Consider the following 20,163-nt stretch of genomic DNA (forward strand, 5'->3'; position numbering starts at 1 on the left):
GAACAAGAATTTCTCATCTTGGGTGTTAAAAAAATCTGACACATCTTTTGAATTATATTTTGGGTTCTATCTTAACTACATCTTCTTGTCTAGATGGCTTCTCTGCACTCTTTTTCTGTTGTATTACATCTCTTTTAGAGACCTTAAGAAAAACTTATTTTCTTGAAAATGATACTGGGAACAAGAATTTCTCATCTTGGGTGTTAAAAAATCTCACATGTCTTTTTGAATTAAATTTTGGGTTCTATCTTAACTACATCTTCTTTATGATGCTCAGAGTTGTTCAATGTTCAAATTCTCTATTACAAGGATATAGATGGGCTCTTAATAGTTAAGCAAACTGTCCCTAATATTCGTATACATGCTAAGGTGGTTTAGACTCCAGGTCCAATTTTGGGAGTAACTGTGGGCACTTGGTGTGACATCACATTAAAAATTAGCGGGCCTTGGACTGTCGTGGCACATTTGCTTTGTGCACAGCTCGGGTTAAAGCACTTCAGGTGGTGAAAGCAGGAGAGCTGCAGCAGCTGGGTGTGGGTCAGCTTTTTCTCAGCTACCTAAGAATCATAAGTAGCTGCCTGCCTCTCTAGGAAATAGAGTCTGGTTCAAAGTCACTTGGATGTATTTGAAAAATATATGGGTGTAATTTTTAACTACTAAATTAGTGTACTGAACCTATTAAATACTGCAGGCGTGCTGGACTACCTAAATGGTCTAATTTTACTTTGGTTATTCTTTAGTATGGACATAAGCACGAGTTTCTCAGTGGTCTTTGAGGCCATCGATGAGTTGCTCATTCAAGGGCAGATTTCTGGATTGTAGAGGTAAATATAGTTATTTAGAAATATAATCATAAGTAAATTAAAAAGCCTGGATCATTCCTCTCAGCCTTGAATTACAAAACAGCAGATCAGAGAACCATATTAAGATTAAAAGCTTCAATTGTTTCTCTGTAACCGTTTTGTGAGATTGCTGAGCTGCTTCTTATTGTAAGAAGAATTCTTGACTTCTTGAGGTTGGACTGGGGGGAAAGTTGCTTTAATGCCTAGGTTGCTGTTCCATGTGATTTTATTTTATTTTTTTTATTATTTTTCCCTTTCATTCACATTGAAACGTGTGTTACATTAACTAAAGGGCTCGCAGAACTCAGTGAGTCTTTTTTTGGTTGTTCTTTGGTTTTGTTTTTTTTTCATCCTGTGGTGAAAGCCAATATCTGAGTTAGGAAAAATGCAATGTTATATGTTTCCTTTACAGCTTCTTAATCTGGTAATACTGAAAATTAGTAATAGCCTTTCAGATTCAGTAGACTTTTTAATAACCCATATTGAAAAATGTCCTGGGTGAAAAATTAGTATCCAAAGACATGGCTATATCTGGTTCTATGAGATACATGCAGAGTTTTGACTGTCACTCACCAATCACCAACCTGTTGTCTTATTAATATATTTGATCATGAGATACTTCATTTTTTTCAAGGAGGGATTTTTTTTTAAATAGAAACCTTCCTGGAAAGTTTAGGGAAATAGTTGGATCATTCCATCAGACTTACTAATGAAGTGTCTGTTTCCCAGTGAGTGATAGTGGCACTGGAGAGATGTTTAGTTTTGGTTTTTTTTGCTGTTGTCATTGGTTACCAAAGGGAATTGTTAGCTTTATTTTGATTCTGGGGACAAAAAGATGTAATTACTTATACTGTCCATTATTATTTATATATTTTTGAATAATGTATATTTAACTGAAATCTAAATGTGGTTGATTCACTTCAATTTAGTAACTGCAACGTGAAGTTCTTAATAGCTTAGTTAACTATGGTAATAACATTTACCAATTTCAAATAACATTTTTTCCTCTGAAGCATTTTCCAGGTAAGTCAGTGATTCATTGCATCTTCTTTATGCGGAAAACAACATAAAATATTTGTAGCAGCTGTATAAAAATCAAATTAAGCTTGGATTGTGTTTAACCAGTTCTGGTTCTGTATTTAAATTATTTATGTTTTGTGATTACTTTTTTTCTAGGTAGACAATGTTATTAGCTCAGATAAATCGAGACTCTCAGGGAATGACTGAATTTTCTGGAGGAGGAATGGAGGCCCAGCATGTGACTCTCTGTCTAACAGAAGCAGTAGCTGTGCAAGGTGAACCTTCAGGTTAAAATATCTCTACATTATTGTGTCTTCTCTGTTTGAAATTCAGATAAAACTCTAAAACTTGCAAATAAGAACTATTTCCAATTATTATTTGAAATCATTATGCTTTAAGGGGATGTAACCATTTGAGGAGGTGGTTAAGTTATGATTTTTAGGGTTTGATGCTGTTAATAGTGAATATGAACTTTTTTCCTTTCTAGATGGTGACAACTTAGAAAACATGGAAGGTGTAAGTTTGCAAGCAGTTACCCTTGCTGATGGCTCCACTGCTTACATACAGCACAATTCTAAAGGTAGGTAAATGACTAGGAGTTGATTGGTATTGTAATTGTATTCTCCTTTTTTACCCTGTTTTTAGGTTGTAAACCCCTGTGCATTGTAACGTCAGGCAAAATCCGTACAATGTTTATGAAGTTCCAATTCCAGCTGGGAATTACAGGTGTTACAGTAGTACTCTAAAATAAATATTTAAGTCTGCTACTAATAAGATGCAGGTATCAAATGCAGAATGTAAGTCAAACAAAAGGGAGATGATCTTTATGCTTAAAACTCAAATATCAGTATTCTGCCTACTGGATAGGTCATCAGGCCTTTTCCTTTTTTTTTTTTTTTTTTTTTTACCTTAGAATCTTAAAAGCTCTGTATAGCCATACTCTGCTTAGTCTTTACCAAACATTTTTTTTTGTCTGTGATATTTTATTAATATTTTAATCCAGAAAGTATGAACTGTGGTTTTAAACTGTGATGAGTCATGCAGAATGTTTTTTAAGAATTCTAATTATGTATTTCAGATGGTAAATTAATGGATGGCCAAGTGATTCAATTAGAAGATGGTTCTGCTGCTTATGTTCAACATGTACCCATGCCTAAAAGCAGTAAGAAAGAAATATATTCTAAAATAATATATTATTGATAAATATTAATACTAAGTAACTAATGATTATTATAGTAGCTTGATTTCTTATTTAAATGGAAAACAGTTGTGAAGAGATCCTAGGTATTTTGTAATCCTAGGTATTCAGTGTTTAATCTTTCCAGCTACTGGATTTCTCAAACTATTGTTAAAGCATTTTAATTCTTTCTTCCAAACAGGGGACAGCTTGCGTCTGGAAGATGGGCAAGCAGTTCAGCTGGAAGATGGCACTACAGCATTTATTCATCACACCTCAAAAGGTAATTGATTTTTTTTGAAGTGGGATTTTTTCCATTTAGAGTTCAAGAGAACCTCAGCAGTATAGAATATGGTATAAATGACTATGATGTCATTTAGTGTAGACTACTTGTTGCTTTTACTTTGTGACATCTGGAAACTGTTGAAATGAGACTGATTCAGTTCCTTCTTTGGGCCTCTTATAATAGTTATAAATAGACCAGCGTATTTCACTTTTTTTTTTAGGCCAGGATCACATTAAAGTAAGTATATGTCACATTAGTAGATAATGTAAGCCCTTATACAGATTTCAGCAATAACTATGCGAAAATGAGAAGAGAAAGCAGGTAAGAATCAATCAATGGCTCCCCCTTGAACTAAAGAATGTAGAGATTGACTTAAAATTTAAAGATCATACTATTGATGGTTTGGCCATTAGGTGGTAGGGCAGAAAATGTGACAGCTGACAGTCAAGAGTGCAAACATATTTATTTTAAATGATAACTTAGATTTCTGCAGAAGGTGGTTACACTAGTCTTGGAAATAGTACCGCTTCTCTACAAAAAGTGAACAAGTAGATATTTTGAGTCTGTTTAAACTAATGTGACAAGAATTAAATTCTTCAATCAACAATACTAAGAGGAGAGAATATAATAAAGAATTTATTCCTTAAAAGTCATCCTATGTTTCATGTGTTTCTTTTGCATATTGGCATGATTCTGTTCTTAAAATGATCAGACTTAAGAATCTGAAGTACTGTCATCAGTACACGCGTTATATTATTTACATTGTATTGTGAGTGGATGTGCAACGGAAAGCATCTTTGAGTTCCTGATTTCCTTTGTAAATAAAGCTAGGCCAATATAAAATTGGTTTTGCACTTATAAAAAAGTGTGCAGAAATAAAGTTATGGAAAGCACTGCCTTGGAAAAAAAAATCATCAGTGCTATTCATAGTAATATTTTCAGTGTTTATATTTCTAATATACGAGTGATTATATTTCTCGTACATTTTGTGTATAGATAGGACTTCAGGAGACAGTAGTTTTCCATGTAACATGTAGATGTTGTTATTCCTTTTATTTCATAACAGTTTGTAATGTTATTTCACAGACAGTTACGACCAGAGTGCATTACAAGCAGTCCAGCTGGAGGATGGAACCACAGCCTACATCCACCACACAGTGCAGATGCCACAGTCGGACACCATTTTAGCCATTCAGGCTGATGGTACCGTGGCAGGTCTTCATACAGGAGATGCTGCCATTGACCCAGATACCATCAGTGCTTTGGAGCAATATGCAGCCAAGGTATACTGAAAGACATTTTCTCTATCCATAACGTTTTAATGTAGCATCACATTTGTCAGCAAAAGCCAATTGCGGTCTAAGAATTAAAATTATAATTAAGAGAGTCTTCAGACTCTTAGAGAGGACACCAGCTTGTTATGACAGTGCTTCACTTTCATGAGGAACTCCAGTGTGTAGTGTTGCATAAAAAGAACAAAAGATTAAACACGGAAATTAGGTGGAGTCAGACTGATCTGGAAAATGATTTAGACAACTAAATACTAATTTTCTTAAAAAATATAACATTGGAAAGGAGCTTCTTGAGGGGACACTAGTTGGAAAGCACAAAGTTAAATTATTCTTGTTCAGGCGCTATTGCTGGATTTTAAATTTTTTTTGTGTGTGTATTGGGAAGAGTAGGGCCCAATACTGGGCAAGGACAATGCGTGTTATGAAATGTAAAATAGAAATTAGGCAGTTACTGAGTTTGAAAAAAACTTCCTTGATACATACTTTCAATAGTAAAATGTAGTATGATGCTCAAAATTCATGTTGTTCACTGTAACGGACTTCTGTACAGCATGATATAATAACAGGCAGTGCAACTTCCACGACTTTACAGTTTAGCAGTGTCCCAGTTGCTGGATGATTGCCACCAGTGCTTGTATTGCTCTGGAAAAAGACTAGAATAAATGTTAAAAGCTGACCTCTAGTGTCACTGAAATTTGTCAAATTTTGGGAGAAGGCCAGTTAGGATAATTAAATGGCTTATACGCTGTTCTTTCCATTATGCTTCTGTCTGTTGCAATTGAAGAGATCCTAAGAGAGCCAGTCAGATTGTGTTGTGTTTGGCTATGCCTTAACATTTCATAAAATAAAAGGTAATCCAAGGTTAGCTGAGCTGTACTGACAAGCTTCTACACATTGCCTAACTACTGTTTAATTTAGGTTTAAATCAATCATAACTTTGTCCTTCTTAACAAGGAGCTATATTGATCGTAATTTATTATAAGTTTCTGTTTTGAGAAGGTGAAGAAGAAACAGAATAAATGCAAATAAATTTGCATTTTTCTCCTATTTACCTCAACACATGTGTTTTAATTCTGTAATGTGAATTTGTTTTCTGTGGTGTTAATTGTGTGTGTCTAGGAATAATTATATTTCTTTTCTTTAAGCTTTCATCCCAGAACCTTACTCTGAAAGGTATTGTTAGAACCTTTCAGGGAAAGTCAGTAGAAGTGAGTTTACAAGTATTGCACCTGGTTTACGTACAAAAGCAATTAATAGCTTAATTGTCATAACTGTCTTTCTCTTAAAAGGAGAAATGTGGTTTTGTGATTTTAAGTGGCACAGAGAAGAAAAGTGACTTGATGTCTTTACCAGTGTAAGAACTGGTGGAGAGACACTGGACCAGGGTGCCCAGAGAAACTGTGGATGCCCCGTCCCTGGAAGTGTTCAAGACCAGGCTGGATGGGGCTTTGAGCAACCTGGTCTAGTGGGAGGTGTCCCACCATGGCAGGGGGGTTGGAACTCGATGATCTTTAAGGTCCCTTCCAACCCAAACCATTCTTCAATTCTGTGAAACAGCAGATGAAGCTCTTAGGAGACAAGTTCAAGAAAAAAAAAGGGAAGAATACTTTTTCAAACAGTACAAGGTTAAGCCATGGCACTGCTTGTAGGATATTGTGGATGCTAATATGTCCCTAGATTCAAAGAGTAATTAGGTAAGTTCATAGAAGAAAAATGTATCCAGGGCTATTAGGTAGAAACGTGACTTCTAGTTCAGGAAGTTCCGAAGCCACAAATTGCTTGGAGGTTGGAAGAATATTTCTGGGAATGTATCACTATATGCTTGGTCTATTCATTTAGTCTTCTATAGCATCTGCTACTGGTTGCTGTTGGAAACAAAATGGTGCACTAGATTGACGTTTAGTTTGACTCAGTATAGGTGTTCTTGGTTGAAGGCAGACAATCTTTCTTTAGGATCTAAGACCATCTTTTAGGAAGAACTCAAAGATCTTTCTTGGAATTCTTCCAAATTTCTCCTCATGCAGCTAAAAGAGGCTTAAATCTAAGACCATCTTTTAGGAAGAACTCGAAGATCTTTCTTGGAATTCTTCCAAAATTCTCCGCATGCAGCTAAAAGAGGCTTAAAATTGGGTGTCTTGGGGTTTCTGGTTAATTTTTCCAGTTTTGAAGATAAAACCTTCAAGGGTGAAGAAAATTTTAAAGGCGGATTTGGAGAATGGTGGTTTTCTCTGTTCCCCTGACCTACTTAACAGGCAGAAATAGAAAAGATCAGTAGGCTGCCTGAGATCAGTGTAGAAACTGTGAAGAGTTCATACAAAGAGATCCAAGAAGACAGCAAAGAAGTTCACTGGAAGTAGTGGAACATGTACAATTTTCGTTGTCCCTTGCTTCTCCTTTAGATATAGTACTACTTTTCCACACCTTGCAGAGCACATGGAAAGACTAAACCAGAGTCCTGTTAATTTTGGGTTAAGTCAATGCCACTTTCCTCCCAAAGCAACGCAGAAAAAAAGAGATCATCGCTCTTGGTGAACATAAAGTCAGAAGATATGTAATGGAATTGTGAAGAGGTTATAACACGTACTTTTCTTCCATAAGCTGTTCTCCTGCAACATCCCGGGTGTTGGAAAAGTACAATTCCTGGGATATGTGTATATCTACACACATGCACATACATTCTATTTGGATCATTTGTTTCCAGTGGCATTGAAACTTTTAATTTCATGTCAGCAGTTCCTTTCTCGACCAACAGCAGAAAGTTCAGGATGAAGTGATTCAAGTGTCCATTCTGTGCAGGTTCTCTCCCCTCCCTTCAAAAGTTCTGCAGGAGAAGGTCCCAAAATGGCTATTGTTTCTTTTTTTTAAAAAACAAAACAACAAACCACCTCAGAATTATCTGTTTGCAGACTCTCTTTGCAGCCACTCTGTAACGTAAGCTTACCTCTGCTTGGGCACTTTTCTCTTCACTGTTCTAGCTCAAAGTTTCCAAAAGTGTATTGCTCACAATTGTCTGATTTAGAAAGACAATACTGTCTGAAAACCAATTATGGGACAAGTTAATCTTCAGTCCCCAAGCAAAATGTTGGTAGCTGATGCTTTCAGCAAGATACTTTACACAAGCATTAATATTCTCAGGAGCCTGCTATGACCTCCTTAGTGAAAGGGCATAAGCAGACCTGCTGAGGTAGAGTTTCTGCCAAACTATTTTAAAGAATAAAATCACTTAGGCTAGATTTAGGTGCATCAGTCTCAGCCTTGAGTGTAATGGATGCAGAGGGTATTGTGAATGCCTGTGCTCAACACAGAGGCAATTAAGGAATAGGAAACTACATAAAGTATACTTTAAAGTAGTTTTTTCTACAGTGACTAATAAGATACTGTTCTTTGAGTTCATGTTGTGAGAGAGTTTGTGCGGTGATTATTTTTGTAAACTGTGCAATTATAATGTTTTTTTAAATAAAAATTTCAAATTAATATCTAATACTCTTTCAAATATTCTTATAAGTTCCCCGGAAAGCACCAATACCTTCCTCTTCCTGTAGACTGGTTTTAAAAATAAGCCCATGGAACAACACACAAGTCTTTGCCTAGCTGTTATAATTTGAACAATACACAAGTCTTTGCCTAGCTGTTATAATTTGACTATTTCAAATTGAGATGTAACACATTGTCTTAGGTATTTTGGTTCCAAAGGAGTTGTGCTGTTCAAAACAAGTAAATCCTGCTTAATAGGGAGGGAGAGAGTGAGAGATATACCCTATTTTAAAAGAAGTAAGTGTTTTGTTTCGTTTTCTGTCAGAACTCAGTATTTTTAAAGTTACTAGTTTATTTTAATTCTTTTGTCAGTCCGTTAATTTAACGTACTTGGTACTTGCAGTTTTTCCTACTTTGTTTTAAGACAACTTTGAGATGCTCACTGTACTTATTGCATAATGCAGGTGCTACAGGTGGTGATTTTCAATTTATTTTAATTCTTTTGTCAGTCTGTTAATTTAACGTACTTGGTTCTTGCAGTTTTTCCTACTTTAAGACAACTTTGAGATGCTGACTGTATAATGCAGGTGCTACAGGTGGTGATTTTCATGTAAGCTAATGTATTTTATAAAATAACCACATTTCAAGGGGGAGCTAGAGAGCTATGAAATAGGCTAATGTACTATAGAATAACCACGTTTCAAGGGGGAGCTAGAGAGCTATGAAATAACTCAGGATCTGTCTGCAATCCTCTATTGTTCAGATGAATAAAAATAACCTGTAAATGTTTTTCCCGTTTCAACTTTATTTTTCAGGTGTCTATTGATGGAAATGACAGTGTTAGTGGGACAGGAATGATAGGTGAAAATGAACAAGATAAAAAAATGCAGGTATGTAGCCCAATAAAAAATTATTATTAAATATATCCATTTCTTACGTCTTCTCTGCCCAGCAACATGCATGATAGGTAGTCCTGTGTAGCCATCAGCCAGGGTCTGCTACCCTTCAGGAATTTTAGATCTCAAACCTATACAGATAGGTCATATTTCTCACTTTGTGCAAGATACTTTCACAGGATTTAGAAAAGATCTTCTAATACTTACTGTTTGGGGTTTTTTTCTGTTAAAAGGCAATTAAAATTATGTTGGATTTCTAAGATGTTTCAAGCTGACCTGAGTATCTAATCAGTAAGGGTATTAAGTATTTCAGAAGTTCTTTTCCAGAGAATGAACTGACTTTTTATCGTCCTTAAAGCAGAAGGAATGGTGACTCAATTAATTATTTTCTTCTCAAGAGAGGCAATTCCAGGCATATGTCTGAAACTGTTCTTTCTCTGGTGACTTATTTTGATTCCACTTGACCTCTTAAGAGTCCCTGACTCATATTATGGGGTTTGTAAGTAATCAGTAAATAAGAGTGTTGCTCCTTTAAGTGAACACTTAAAGAAGCAGAAAAGTACTTCCATTTCTTTCTCTGTATTGATATTGTTGGTACATAGAAATATAAAACCTTTTTCAATGTGCAAGTATTAACTTAAAAGTTCAAAGAGCAATGGAAAATACAGGTGCAGCTTATTAAGTATCAAGCTTTTTTTACCTGGGATCCATAAAATTATATAAGGAGAGTGCTATTTGTCATCATAACATTTTATTAAAGGAAAAGACAAATCAAAGCATATTCTGGGCTTCAAGGAATTATAACCAACAAAAGATAATAATAAAACCACATGTTCAAACCACAAAATCAAAACCAGAAAAGTCATTGCATTGAGAAAGGTTTGGTTAGAGAAGCCCTGTTTTTTCTTTAATTTAAGATACAATGAACTAGACAAGGAGGAAAAGTATCTTGCAAGGTAAGATACAGTATCTGTGAAAGGAACAATTACAGGCTCACCTCTGAGAGTTACCTCAGAATTGTCTATTCTTAATCTTTTTAAATGCTAGGTCCCACAATATTTAAAGCAGCAAACACTCCACTTTTGCCTGTGTGGCATGACTGTGAGAGAATAGCTAATACATCCATTATTTATTGTATTGGAATACATTCCTTGAAATGAAATCAAGAACTTCTGAGGTTTTGCACACTTGTAGGTTTGAACAGGGATACCACTCCAACAAAATGCAAAATTCAGGGAAAAGTAAGATAATAAGACCTTGGCTGGTTTTACCTCGAGAGCCTTAATGCAGAATGACCTGTAGCCAGTATCCAGTTACGTGTTAATTTCAGCCTTAGCCCCAAAAAAAAGTATGGCAACATATATACCATATGGAAGTGCACCAATCTTATGGAGTGTTATATGTTCCAAACAACAACAAAAAAATCTGGTATTCTAAAGGTATTGAAGCTTAGTCTCAAATTCTGTTGCCTATAAGATGACTCAGTTGGGCAACTGAAGGGTCCCAAAGCTATCCAATATCTATGGAAAATCTTAATCATTATTATATTTTGATGCAAGTAGTTGCCTACTTGTAGCTCATTCTGAAATAATCTGTTACTTGGGATAAAATAGTCTTATATTTAGATATAGTATTAAATAAGTGTGTATTTACAAACTTTAAGTCCACAGGTAACACAAGAATGGAACAGATGTCATGCTGCTAAACAGTCATGCATGCATGCATGCAGTTAGGTTTTTCACCAAAAGAAAAAAAGCATAAAACCTCTTTGTGATTTCTACATGTGAAAACAAAGGACTATGTGTGACCAAATGGATATTACACACTATTTGCTTTCAAACCTGTCATACCCATCTGTTCATATTAAAGCAGAATCATATGACTGAAGTTTGTAGGTATACAATACAAAAACCTTATCTGAGATCTTTGTTACCGTTGTTGTTCTCGGGTGTTACATGTCTGAACTCGGGGTGCATTTGTGTTTTCTTTTAAAATTATCGGGTTTTTTTAATTTTGTCTATTTAAAAGTATTTTGAAGGACACAATTCCTCTCAATAAGTTTTGCATTATTATAAATGTACTTTATTTGCTATGTTCTTCTGATTTTGTGCCTCCTAACATCTGAATTTTTTAGTTTCTTTAGAGTGCATTATCTATAAGGATGAGGAGAAGGCTGAGGTATTTAATGCCACTTTTGGCTCAGTCTTCAATAGTAAGATCAGTTATCTGGCTTCCCAGCCCCTTGCACTGGAATATAGGGATGGGGAGCAGAATGAACCCCTCATAATCCAAGGGGAAATGGTTAGCAAGATGTTTCACCACTTAGATGTGCACAAGTCTATGGGGCTGGATGGGATCCACCCAAGGCTACCAAGGGAGCTGGTGGAAATGCTCATCAAGCCACTTCCAATCATTTATCAGCAGTTCTGGCAAACCAGGGAGGTCCCAGTTGACTGGAGGGATAGCAAATGTGATGCCTATCTACAGGAAGGTCTGGAAGGAAGATGTGGGGAACTACAGGCCTGTCAGTCTGACCTTTCTGTCTACAGGAAGGTCTGGAAGGAAGATCTGGGGAACTACAAGCCTGTCAGTCTGACCTTGGTGTTGTGGAAGGTTGTAAAGCAGATCATCTTGAGTGCCATCACACAGCAGCACATACAGGACAACCAGGCAATCAGGCCCAGTTGGCCTGGGTTTATGAAAGGCAGGTCCAGCTTGACTAATGTGATCTCCTTCTATGACAAAGTGACCTGCTTAATGGATGTGGGAAAGGCTGAGGATGTTGTCAACCTAGACTTTAGTAAAGCCTTCGACACCATTTCCCACAGCATTCTCCTGGAGAAACTGTTCTGTTTAATATCTTTATCAGTGATCTGGACAAGGGGATTAAGTTGAACCAAGTTGGGCAGGAGTGTTGATCTGCTTTTGAAGCATGTTGGGCAGGAGTGTTGATCTGCTTTGGGCAGGAAGGCTCCACAGAGTGATCTGGACAGGCTGGATCAATGGAGGCCAATGGTATGAGGTTCAACAAGGCCAACTGCCAGGTCCTGCACTTGGGTCACAACAGCCCCACACAATGCTACAGGCTTGGGGAAGAGTGGCTGGAGAGCTGCCTGGCAGAAAAGGACCTGGGGGTGTTGATCAAGAGCCGGATGAATATGAGCCAGCAGTGTGCCCAGGTAGCCAAGAAGGCCAACAGCATCCTGGCTTGTATCAGAAATGGTGTGGCCAGTGGGACTAGGGAAACGGTTGTCCCTTTGTACTTGGCACTGGTGATGCCACACCTCAAATAGCATGTTCAGTTTTGGGCCCCTCACTACAGGAGGGACATTGAGGTGCTGGAGCATGTCTAAAGAAGGGCAATGAAGCTGGTGAGGGGTCTGGAGAACGTCTTCTGAGGAGCAGCTGAGGGAGCTGGGATTATTTAGCCTGGAGAAAGGAGGCTGTGGCGAGACCTTATGGCTCTCTACAACTCCCTGAAAGGAGACTGTAGCAAGATAGGGGTCAGTCTCTTCTGCCAAGTAACAAGTGATAGGATGAGAGAAAACAGCCTCAAATTGCACTGGGGGAGGTTTAAGATGGTTGTTAGGAAAAATTTCTTCACCAAAAAGCTTATCAAGGGATGGAATGGGCTGCCCAGGGAAGTGGTTGAGTCACCATCCCTGGAGATATTTAAAATACAGATTTGGTGCTTAGTGATGTGGTTTAGTGGTGGACTTTCTTCAGTCTGTATGAATGTTTCTTGCATCTTACAGTACAAAGAAGCCTTTAAAAGTGGTTTAAGTTGCGTCGCAAAGCTATCCTGTATGTTTTCCTGTTGTGTCATGCCAGAAAGGAGAGTAGAACCTAAATCAAATTGCACCAGTTACTTTGCACAAAATACATGCATCACTGACAAAGTACAAAATGTTTTCCTTTATTTTCAAAAAGTGCTCATTATAAGTGCATTTAATTATTGTTTGGCCTTTGCATGAACTTATCTTTGAAGGTGGTCTAATTTATGGCTAATCTCCTTTAGGAATGAATCCAGGGCCTTAGATGTAATCTAAGCTTTTTCTGTCTACTAATTTGGCCATCCTACCACTGGACTTGTATTTCAACTTATTTTTTACAGTCTTGTTATTTGGCTAATTAGTGCATGCTTTTAAATTTGCTAGCTACAATTGAATATGTTTTAGAGTTTCCCTCTTTCCTTTCATCAGAACTTATGCTTTTCAGTTATTTATTTTTCATTTATTTATTGAGGACTAAGAAACTCATGGCACGGCAAGGAGAAATCTGTCAGAATCAGCTCTGACTTCACACCAAAAGAAAGGATGTGACTTTTCTGATCCATTGTGCGTTTTTTTAATGGTAGTTTTTTGTGTTTTTTTTTTTTTTACTTTAAGATTGTCTTGCAAGGACATGGAACAAGAGTGACTGCAAAATCTCAGCAGAGTGGAGAGAAAGCTTTTCGCTGTGATTACGATGGCTGCGGAAAACTGTATACAACAGCTCACCATCTTAAGGTGATGAGATGTAAAATGGCCGTTGTTAATTTCCATACATGACTCTTTTTTGACAGATTATTAGTAACAGAAATTAACAGAGAGCAAATCACAATGATGTTGGTTTGTCAAATGTTTATTGGGTTGATCCTACAGTAATTTGTTTTCCCAGATACTGAGCTGATTTTGCATAATGTTCCAAGATGAGGCTGTCTTCGAAAACTAAACAATCAGCAGACTGTAGTCACCGACTACCAAAATATATTCTTTGTTAATGTTACATAAAACACGTGCACTGTAACTTGAATGATAAAGAAAAAGTGGTGACTCTAAATGTTACCAATTTGCCTTTCAGGTCAGGATAGATGCAGGTGAGGGATCATGTTAGGCTCCTATATGGCCAGCATGTAAGAAATCTCTGGTTGAGATAGTTTCTACTAGCAACGTCACAGAAACTGTGAAATCCAGTGTTCACTTTATCTAACTTATGTGTATGCGTGATCATGCAAAAATTCCAATTTTTAAAAGAAATTACCATCATAATACAATGTCTAAATCTTCAAAACAATCCAACATTCAAGGGGAAAGGCTTGAACATCTTTTTTCTTTACAGGTGACAACTCCTTAATTCTCTCTCATTAAATTAAGTAAAGGAATTACTGAAACAGTAAGGGTGTAGAGCTGGTCACACTCCAGCTTAGGCTGAGGTAATCACTTGTCAGTGAGGTAAACTCCTTGCAGTGCTGCCTTGTCTCTGAGAAAACGCTCTGGAGTCAGTCACTAATTGACTCTGTGGATCTTGTGTAAAAATGGTGTCTTTGCTGTAGAGGTTTCCTGCAATAGAAGAGGATCCTTAGAAGCGCTCAGTGGAGTTAAAAATCAGATAGAGAGTAGGCTCTGAGGCATGTTTCCATACTGTAGTGTAGTTGCATGATGGCAACTCAGCATATATTTACAGAAATGTTTTTTAGACCTTGGAAAAAGACATCTTTAGTTTTAGGGAAAATATCGTTACCATATTTCTTTTTTTTTTATCAATGATTTAAAAGTGTATTTACAGAAATGTTTTTTGCAAAACTGACTGAAAAGATCAGTTTAGACCTTGGAAAGAGACATTTTTAGTTTTAGGGAAAATATCGTTACCGTATTTCTTTTTTTTTTATCAATGATTTAAAAAGAAGACGCTTGAGTGTGAATCTTAGGAAGAGAAATAAAATATATTGTCTTTGAGGATGAACTGTTTCTTTGTCAAAGTAAACAGATGCAACGTTTCATTAAGTTGGTGTATTGGATGTCTTGGCAGGTGCATGAAAGGTCACATACAGGAGACAGACCGTATCAGTGTGAACACCCTGGATGTGGCAAAGCCTTTGCAACAGGTAATCTTTTGTGGACTAGTTCCTCCTATTTGTTAGTGTTTGCCTCTGTTTTGAATAAGTTTTTAACATTGCCTTTTTAAAACTGTTAAGTGAAGAACTTGGTTGGAAGAACTGCAAAAATAAAGCCATCATTTCAGCTAGTGTAGCATATAGAAAGGACAGAGTATTTAACTCTTAGTTACTGAAGGAGGAATGAAGTGAAACACTTGACACCTCAGAGTATTTAACTCTTAGTTATTCAAGGAGGAATGAAGTGAAACACTTGACACCTCGTAGCGTATAGAATCATAGAATCATAGAATTTCCCACTTCCCTAACTCTTCACCTGTCATGCTACAGACAGATTTCATGTTGAAAAAATAGGCCTTTCTTAACATTAAACTAATAGCATAAGTTAAATAAGCTGATAAGAAGAAGCTGAACCTGTTGGTTAGAGGTAAATACTTGATATTCTGTTCCAAACTTGAAAAGAACTTTGATGGAAGATGCTGTTTTAAGTGTTCTTTATTGAATTTGTATCAGAGTGACATTTGTCATTAAGTGAAGTCTACATTTCGTACAAACTACTCTGTTCATAAATGATGCTTTCCCTGAGATTTGATTTGATTATGCAAAATACAATTATGAAGAATGAAACAGGGAAGAAAGTGAAAGAGCAAAACTTGTTTCAAATCTATTCTTTTACTTTGAATGTAAATTAGTATGATGCTTAGAAAAGTTAGGCTCCTTTTTTTTTTTAAAAAAAAAGGTGTTTTTAAAATAACTTCAATTGATCTAATATATTTAATACTATTTCTTTGACTAGAAACAAGCAAAAGAAATGCTGGTGAGAAAGCTCAAAAGGGAAACAACCATACTTAAGGGGCTGCCCCTAAGTTTAATTGCATAGTATTTGGAAAGGGATTTCAAAATGACATAATGAAATATTCTCTTCCATTACAACAGACTGATGTTGCAGCTGTAAACAGCTGTTTGTCCACTAATACCATATTTTTCATCAGAGACATTGTACCAGTAGTTCAGCAATCCTAGCCTTTAATAAAGTTCATGTTAAGTACTGAATGCTTTTGATTTAAATATCACAAGCTCTCTTCTTGGGTTCGATCATAACATTGAGTTTATTTCAGATGTAAAGAATCAATTAATGCTCAGATTGGTAGAACATGCTTTGTGTTTTAAAAACATCAAAAATAGGAATTTTGTCTGTTTTAGGGAGAACACACTGTGAAACTAAAGCAGGTGCCATCTTCTTATGGACTGTTACTTTATTTTGTAGAAATATGTATATCACTTGTGGACAGGAGTAAAATTCAGGTTTATTTTCTAAAATGGCTTTGTCAGGTATTCTAGTCATGATCTTTTCAGGGAAGCACAGAAAGGAAAATCTTGGTAAAATGCTCTTCGCAAAATGATTTACAAGAGAGCCTGATCCAAGGCTCACTTGAAACTGGTTGAGTTTTTGATGAGGACAAGTTTCTAAAAGTAATCTTAAGGGGAATCAGAGTCCCTGACTACTGTCTGTTGGCATGTATATATGGGATGATGTTAATAATATGGTTTAAAATAATTGGAATAACTTAGAGCTGGCATAGCCGTAGAGCTTTTACTGCTGACTTCATTAATAACACTGATTTTTTGTATAAGCTAGTAATTAAATGTCATTTTGATGACAGTACTTGTAAGAGATAAAAAGTAGATGGAATGCAGAGCATACAGCATCCGTAGAAGACAGAATAAATATTTGTGCACATTGTAATCATTACAGTTTATCCTTTTGAAAGGAAGTATAAACAGTATGGAAGTGTACTTTCTTCATAAAGGAAGGGTGAACTGTGTCTAGAGCTCTGCTGCTCTGTATGGTAGAATGAAGAGCTTGTAAAGAGTGAAAGAGCAAATTTTACTCATCAGGCAGCTTCCTGACTGGAATGGCAAGCACAGCTTTTGATGGTGATGGTTTATGAGTATCCTAATGTTGTGTTTCTGCTATTACAACATCCTTTCTGATCTTCAGGATATGGGTTAAAAAGTCATGTCCGAACACACACTGGTGAAAAGCCTTATCGGTGCACAGAAGAAAACTGCACCAAATCATTCAAGACTTCAGGAGACCTGCAGAAACATATCCGAACCCACACAGGTACTATTATCACACACCCCCCCTTTTTTTTTTTTTGTTAATTCACTAAGGTGTGGGGTTTTTTTTCCTCTTTGATCATTCTGTGACTTTATACTTATGAAATCAGCCCGTGTGTATTTTCTTTCTGAAGCCCAGTGAGCTCAACAACATTTCAGCATGGTAAGCATTTGCTGCAAATCTAGCATGTTTTCCTTGGAAAAAGCACTTAAGCATTCACACTGCTATTGCAAATGCATTAACTTTTATAATGCATCACTTACATTTTCACTAAGTTACTTGGTGCCCTTTGCAGCTGTAACAGAACAAGGAACTTCTCAATAATACAGCTCACCTTTTAGAAAATGGCACCAGTGTTCTTAAATTTTGCTGCTTCAAGATAACTTGCATGTCAGCTTCACAAAGGTTGATAGTTCTGAGCTGCTTCTTATCCTGATTTCCCTTCTCGCAGCAGAAAAATAAACAAAAAAATCGTAGAAAACCAACTGTTACTAAAAATCCCAAATGCATAAAAATTAAAATCTTACATTTTATCTAAAAAGATTCATTTGAATGCCAAAACACAAATAAATTTTAGACTGCATACACCACACTTTGCAAAACACTATGGGTGCACACACGTGTAAACAAGTTTGCACAATGTCTCCTTTGCTCCTGAGATCTCAAAAAAACCCCCAAACTTGCCTACTAGAACATCGACAAGTTTTTCAACTGAACTTTCTGAATCTTAGACAGCAAAAAAGAACAAAAGAAATAGGTTTTTCTCAAGTTGGAAAGAAGGGGGGGGGGGGGGGTGGATAAAAGCAGGCGATAAAAATTATAACAATTCAGTATTACACTGAAATAAGTCTGCTTTCCTGGACTTCCGTATTCAAAGACAGTATGTTGAGATTAGTGCTGATGTTAAATTAGTCATCAGGATGATGACATAAAAGTGTCATCTGCTTTCAGTTCTAGAAGAGAACTGTTTGACATTGTTACGTAGTACCTCAAGCACAGACTGTGAAACTGAAAGACTTCTGCAGTATGGTCAATTTTATTACCTGTAGACTGTTTACTTCTTTATGACCATAGAAGTCCTATCATAATTTAATCGCTTTAATCTAATTTAGCAGTTGAGATAAGACTTGAGCCAGTCCTATGTAACCATTTATCCATTTGAACAATATTAATAATACAATCAGAGACTCCCAGCAGTCCAGGGACCAGAGTTCAGGGGTGTCTTTTTTTAGATTTATGAGTAGCTGCAGGAAGCAAAGAATGAGAAGAAAATTGCAACAAGTCCTTTGTGTAGATGGATGGAGTAGTGTATGCTCATACCCTCTGCAAGCTGCAACGCAAGTCTGCCACGGCTCTGAAACCTTTTAGTTCCTTTATCGTGTAAAGCAGGGTTAAGGCTTTATTAATTTTCTGCCTGCTTTAGCTAAAAGTGAATTTTCCTTCTGGTTCAGCAGCAGTCCAGTCTCACTTTCTGTTGCCATCAAATGCTTGCCTCAGGTTCCTCCAACACTTCCCTAAACATACTATTCTGGTATCAGAAAAAGTGGAGTGGATGGCTGCTCAGAGCTGCTGTGGGGTAGAGCTTGAAGGCTTCTGACTTCATTTGCATTTCTAGTGCTAGAAATCTCAGTCACCTGGAAACAGGTCTTTTCTAACAAGTACATTAGAAACTGAAAAGGCTGGCTACCCCAACTGGTCGGATGACATTCCTGTGGGCATTCCGTAATAGGAATCTGTTTTGGTTTCTAATGCAGGGTCTGTTGTTGGGTGGGGTTGACTGCAACCCTGCTCCTTTCAGGCATGGTTTGAGGTCCTGTGCTGAAGCAAGGATTAGGGGAGTCATGGTAACACAACACTGAGGCGTGTAAACTTAATACACACACACACACTGCCTTGGCAGGAAGCTGGAAAACCTTCCCGAATCAGCTGCCCTAAGGAGTGAATTATAGTTTCCTCAGCCAAGGAACTCAGCTAACTACTTTGGAGTTTCGTGGTATTAATGTCTTTATCAGGACTTTGTTTTTATTTCTGTCTCTAAGGACTTAATGTTGTATTTTGTAGTAGTAACCTGCCCTCTCTTGCTCTCAGATTCTTCTCTTTGGTAAGCAGTACTGTGGGTGGAAGGTACTTAGCTCTAGGAAGTGTGAAATTACAACAGAGCAGCTTGTCAGGTGTCTGCTCCTACTTCTTCCAAGTTATAACCTCCTTCATCACCCCCTCTGTGTGCTTTGATAGATCCGGAAGGTCAGGGGTATTGCTGCTCCTACTTCTTCCAAGCTAACCTCCTTCATCACCCCCTCTGTGGGCTTTGATAGATCCGGAAGGTCAGGGGTATTTGGGTATTACACAGGGGCTGGCCTTAATCTGTTGGTCATGGTGAAATGTTTTGGTGCAGTGATGTAAGTTATTGTGCTTAAATTTGTATTGCACGAATAGATTTATTTCAATTTGCGATTCCTTTGGTTTTGGAGGTTGAAATTGGGGTTTCAGGGATGTTTCTCTTTAAAAAGTTGGTTCTTCTCATGTAAGGTTAAGTGTTTTCTATAATGAGTTTTACTAATCCATTTATATCTTGGTTATATGCTAAATCATAAAGGGTTTTTTTTCCATTTTATGAATTACAATTGACAAATGTACAAATGGTAAAACACTTGTTTTGGATAATGTATGTAGGAAATTGGGGAGATGTTAAATACATGTTAAAATATGAACAATGTGGAAGGTAATCCAAGCAACTGAGTCTGTTTTATACATTATAAAGTACTAATTTAAAAGCTCCATAATTTACCTTACAGATTGTATTATTTTCCTGAATTTTATGAGGTTTCATCTAAACAGTGTCCATCATATTTCTGACTGAGGGTATCAAAGACAAAATTAGGTAGCTTTAGATTAATATGTTCAGTCCAAGTGTAATTTAGGATTTTTGTTCTTTTATAACTTTTGCATGTGTACCTTTTTTCTTTTTTTTTTTTTCAGGGGAAAGGCCCTTTAAGTGTCCATTTGAAGGATGTGGCAGGTCATTCACAACATCCAATATAAGAAAGGTTCACATCAGGACACATACAGGCGAAAGGCCTTATTACTGTACGGAGCCAGGATGTGGGAGAGCTTTTGCCAGTGCAACTAATTATAAGAATCACGTGAGAATACACACAGGTATATGAGTGATGTTT

The 20,163-nt window shown here is 36.8% G+C and overlaps 1 protein-coding gene across 8 annotated transcripts in view; it reads left to right on the plus strand.

Moving 5' to 3' along the window:
• The first annotated feature begins 1,762 nt into the window (after positions 1 to 1,762).
• The window catches only part of ZNF143 (zinc finger protein 143), a 34,960-nt gene continuing 16,559 nt past the window's right edge, over positions 1,763 to 20,163 (plus strand). For 3 of the 8 annotated variants that reach the window (XR_001414601.1, XR_001414600.1, XM_014966635.1), the window contains exons 1-10: positions 1,763 to 2,149; positions 2,350 to 2,442; positions 2,941 to 3,024; positions 3,242 to 3,322; positions 4,412 to 4,608; positions 8,907 to 8,981; positions 13,376 to 13,495; positions 14,778 to 14,853; positions 16,865 to 16,990; positions 19,967 to 20,146. Coding sequence is in view for 5 of the 8 variants with exons in the window: in XM_014966635.1 (XP_014822121.1) it covers positions 2,026 to 2,149; positions 2,350 to 2,442; positions 2,941 to 3,024; positions 3,242 to 3,322; positions 4,412 to 4,608; positions 8,907 to 8,981; positions 13,376 to 13,495; positions 14,778 to 14,853; positions 16,865 to 16,990; positions 19,967 to 20,146 (1,156 nt within the window). In the remaining 3 variants the exon portion in view is untranslated. The remainder of the gene's footprint in view (positions 2,150 to 2,349; positions 2,443 to 2,940; positions 3,025 to 3,241; positions 3,323 to 4,411; positions 4,609 to 8,906; positions 8,982 to 13,375; positions 13,496 to 14,777; positions 14,854 to 16,864; positions 16,991 to 19,966; positions 20,147 to 20,163) is intronic. The other 5 variants (XR_001414598.1, XM_014966626.1, XM_014966650.1 and 2 more) reach the window with 4 other exon arrangements.

The sequence above is a fragment of the Calidris pugnax genome, unplaced genomic scaffold, assembly GCF_001431845.1.
Source record: "Calidris pugnax isolate Ruff unplaced genomic scaffold, ASM143184v1 scaffold26, whole genome shotgun sequence".
Taxonomy (NCBI): domain Eukaryota; kingdom Metazoa; phylum Chordata; class Aves; order Charadriiformes; family Scolopacidae; genus Calidris; species Calidris pugnax.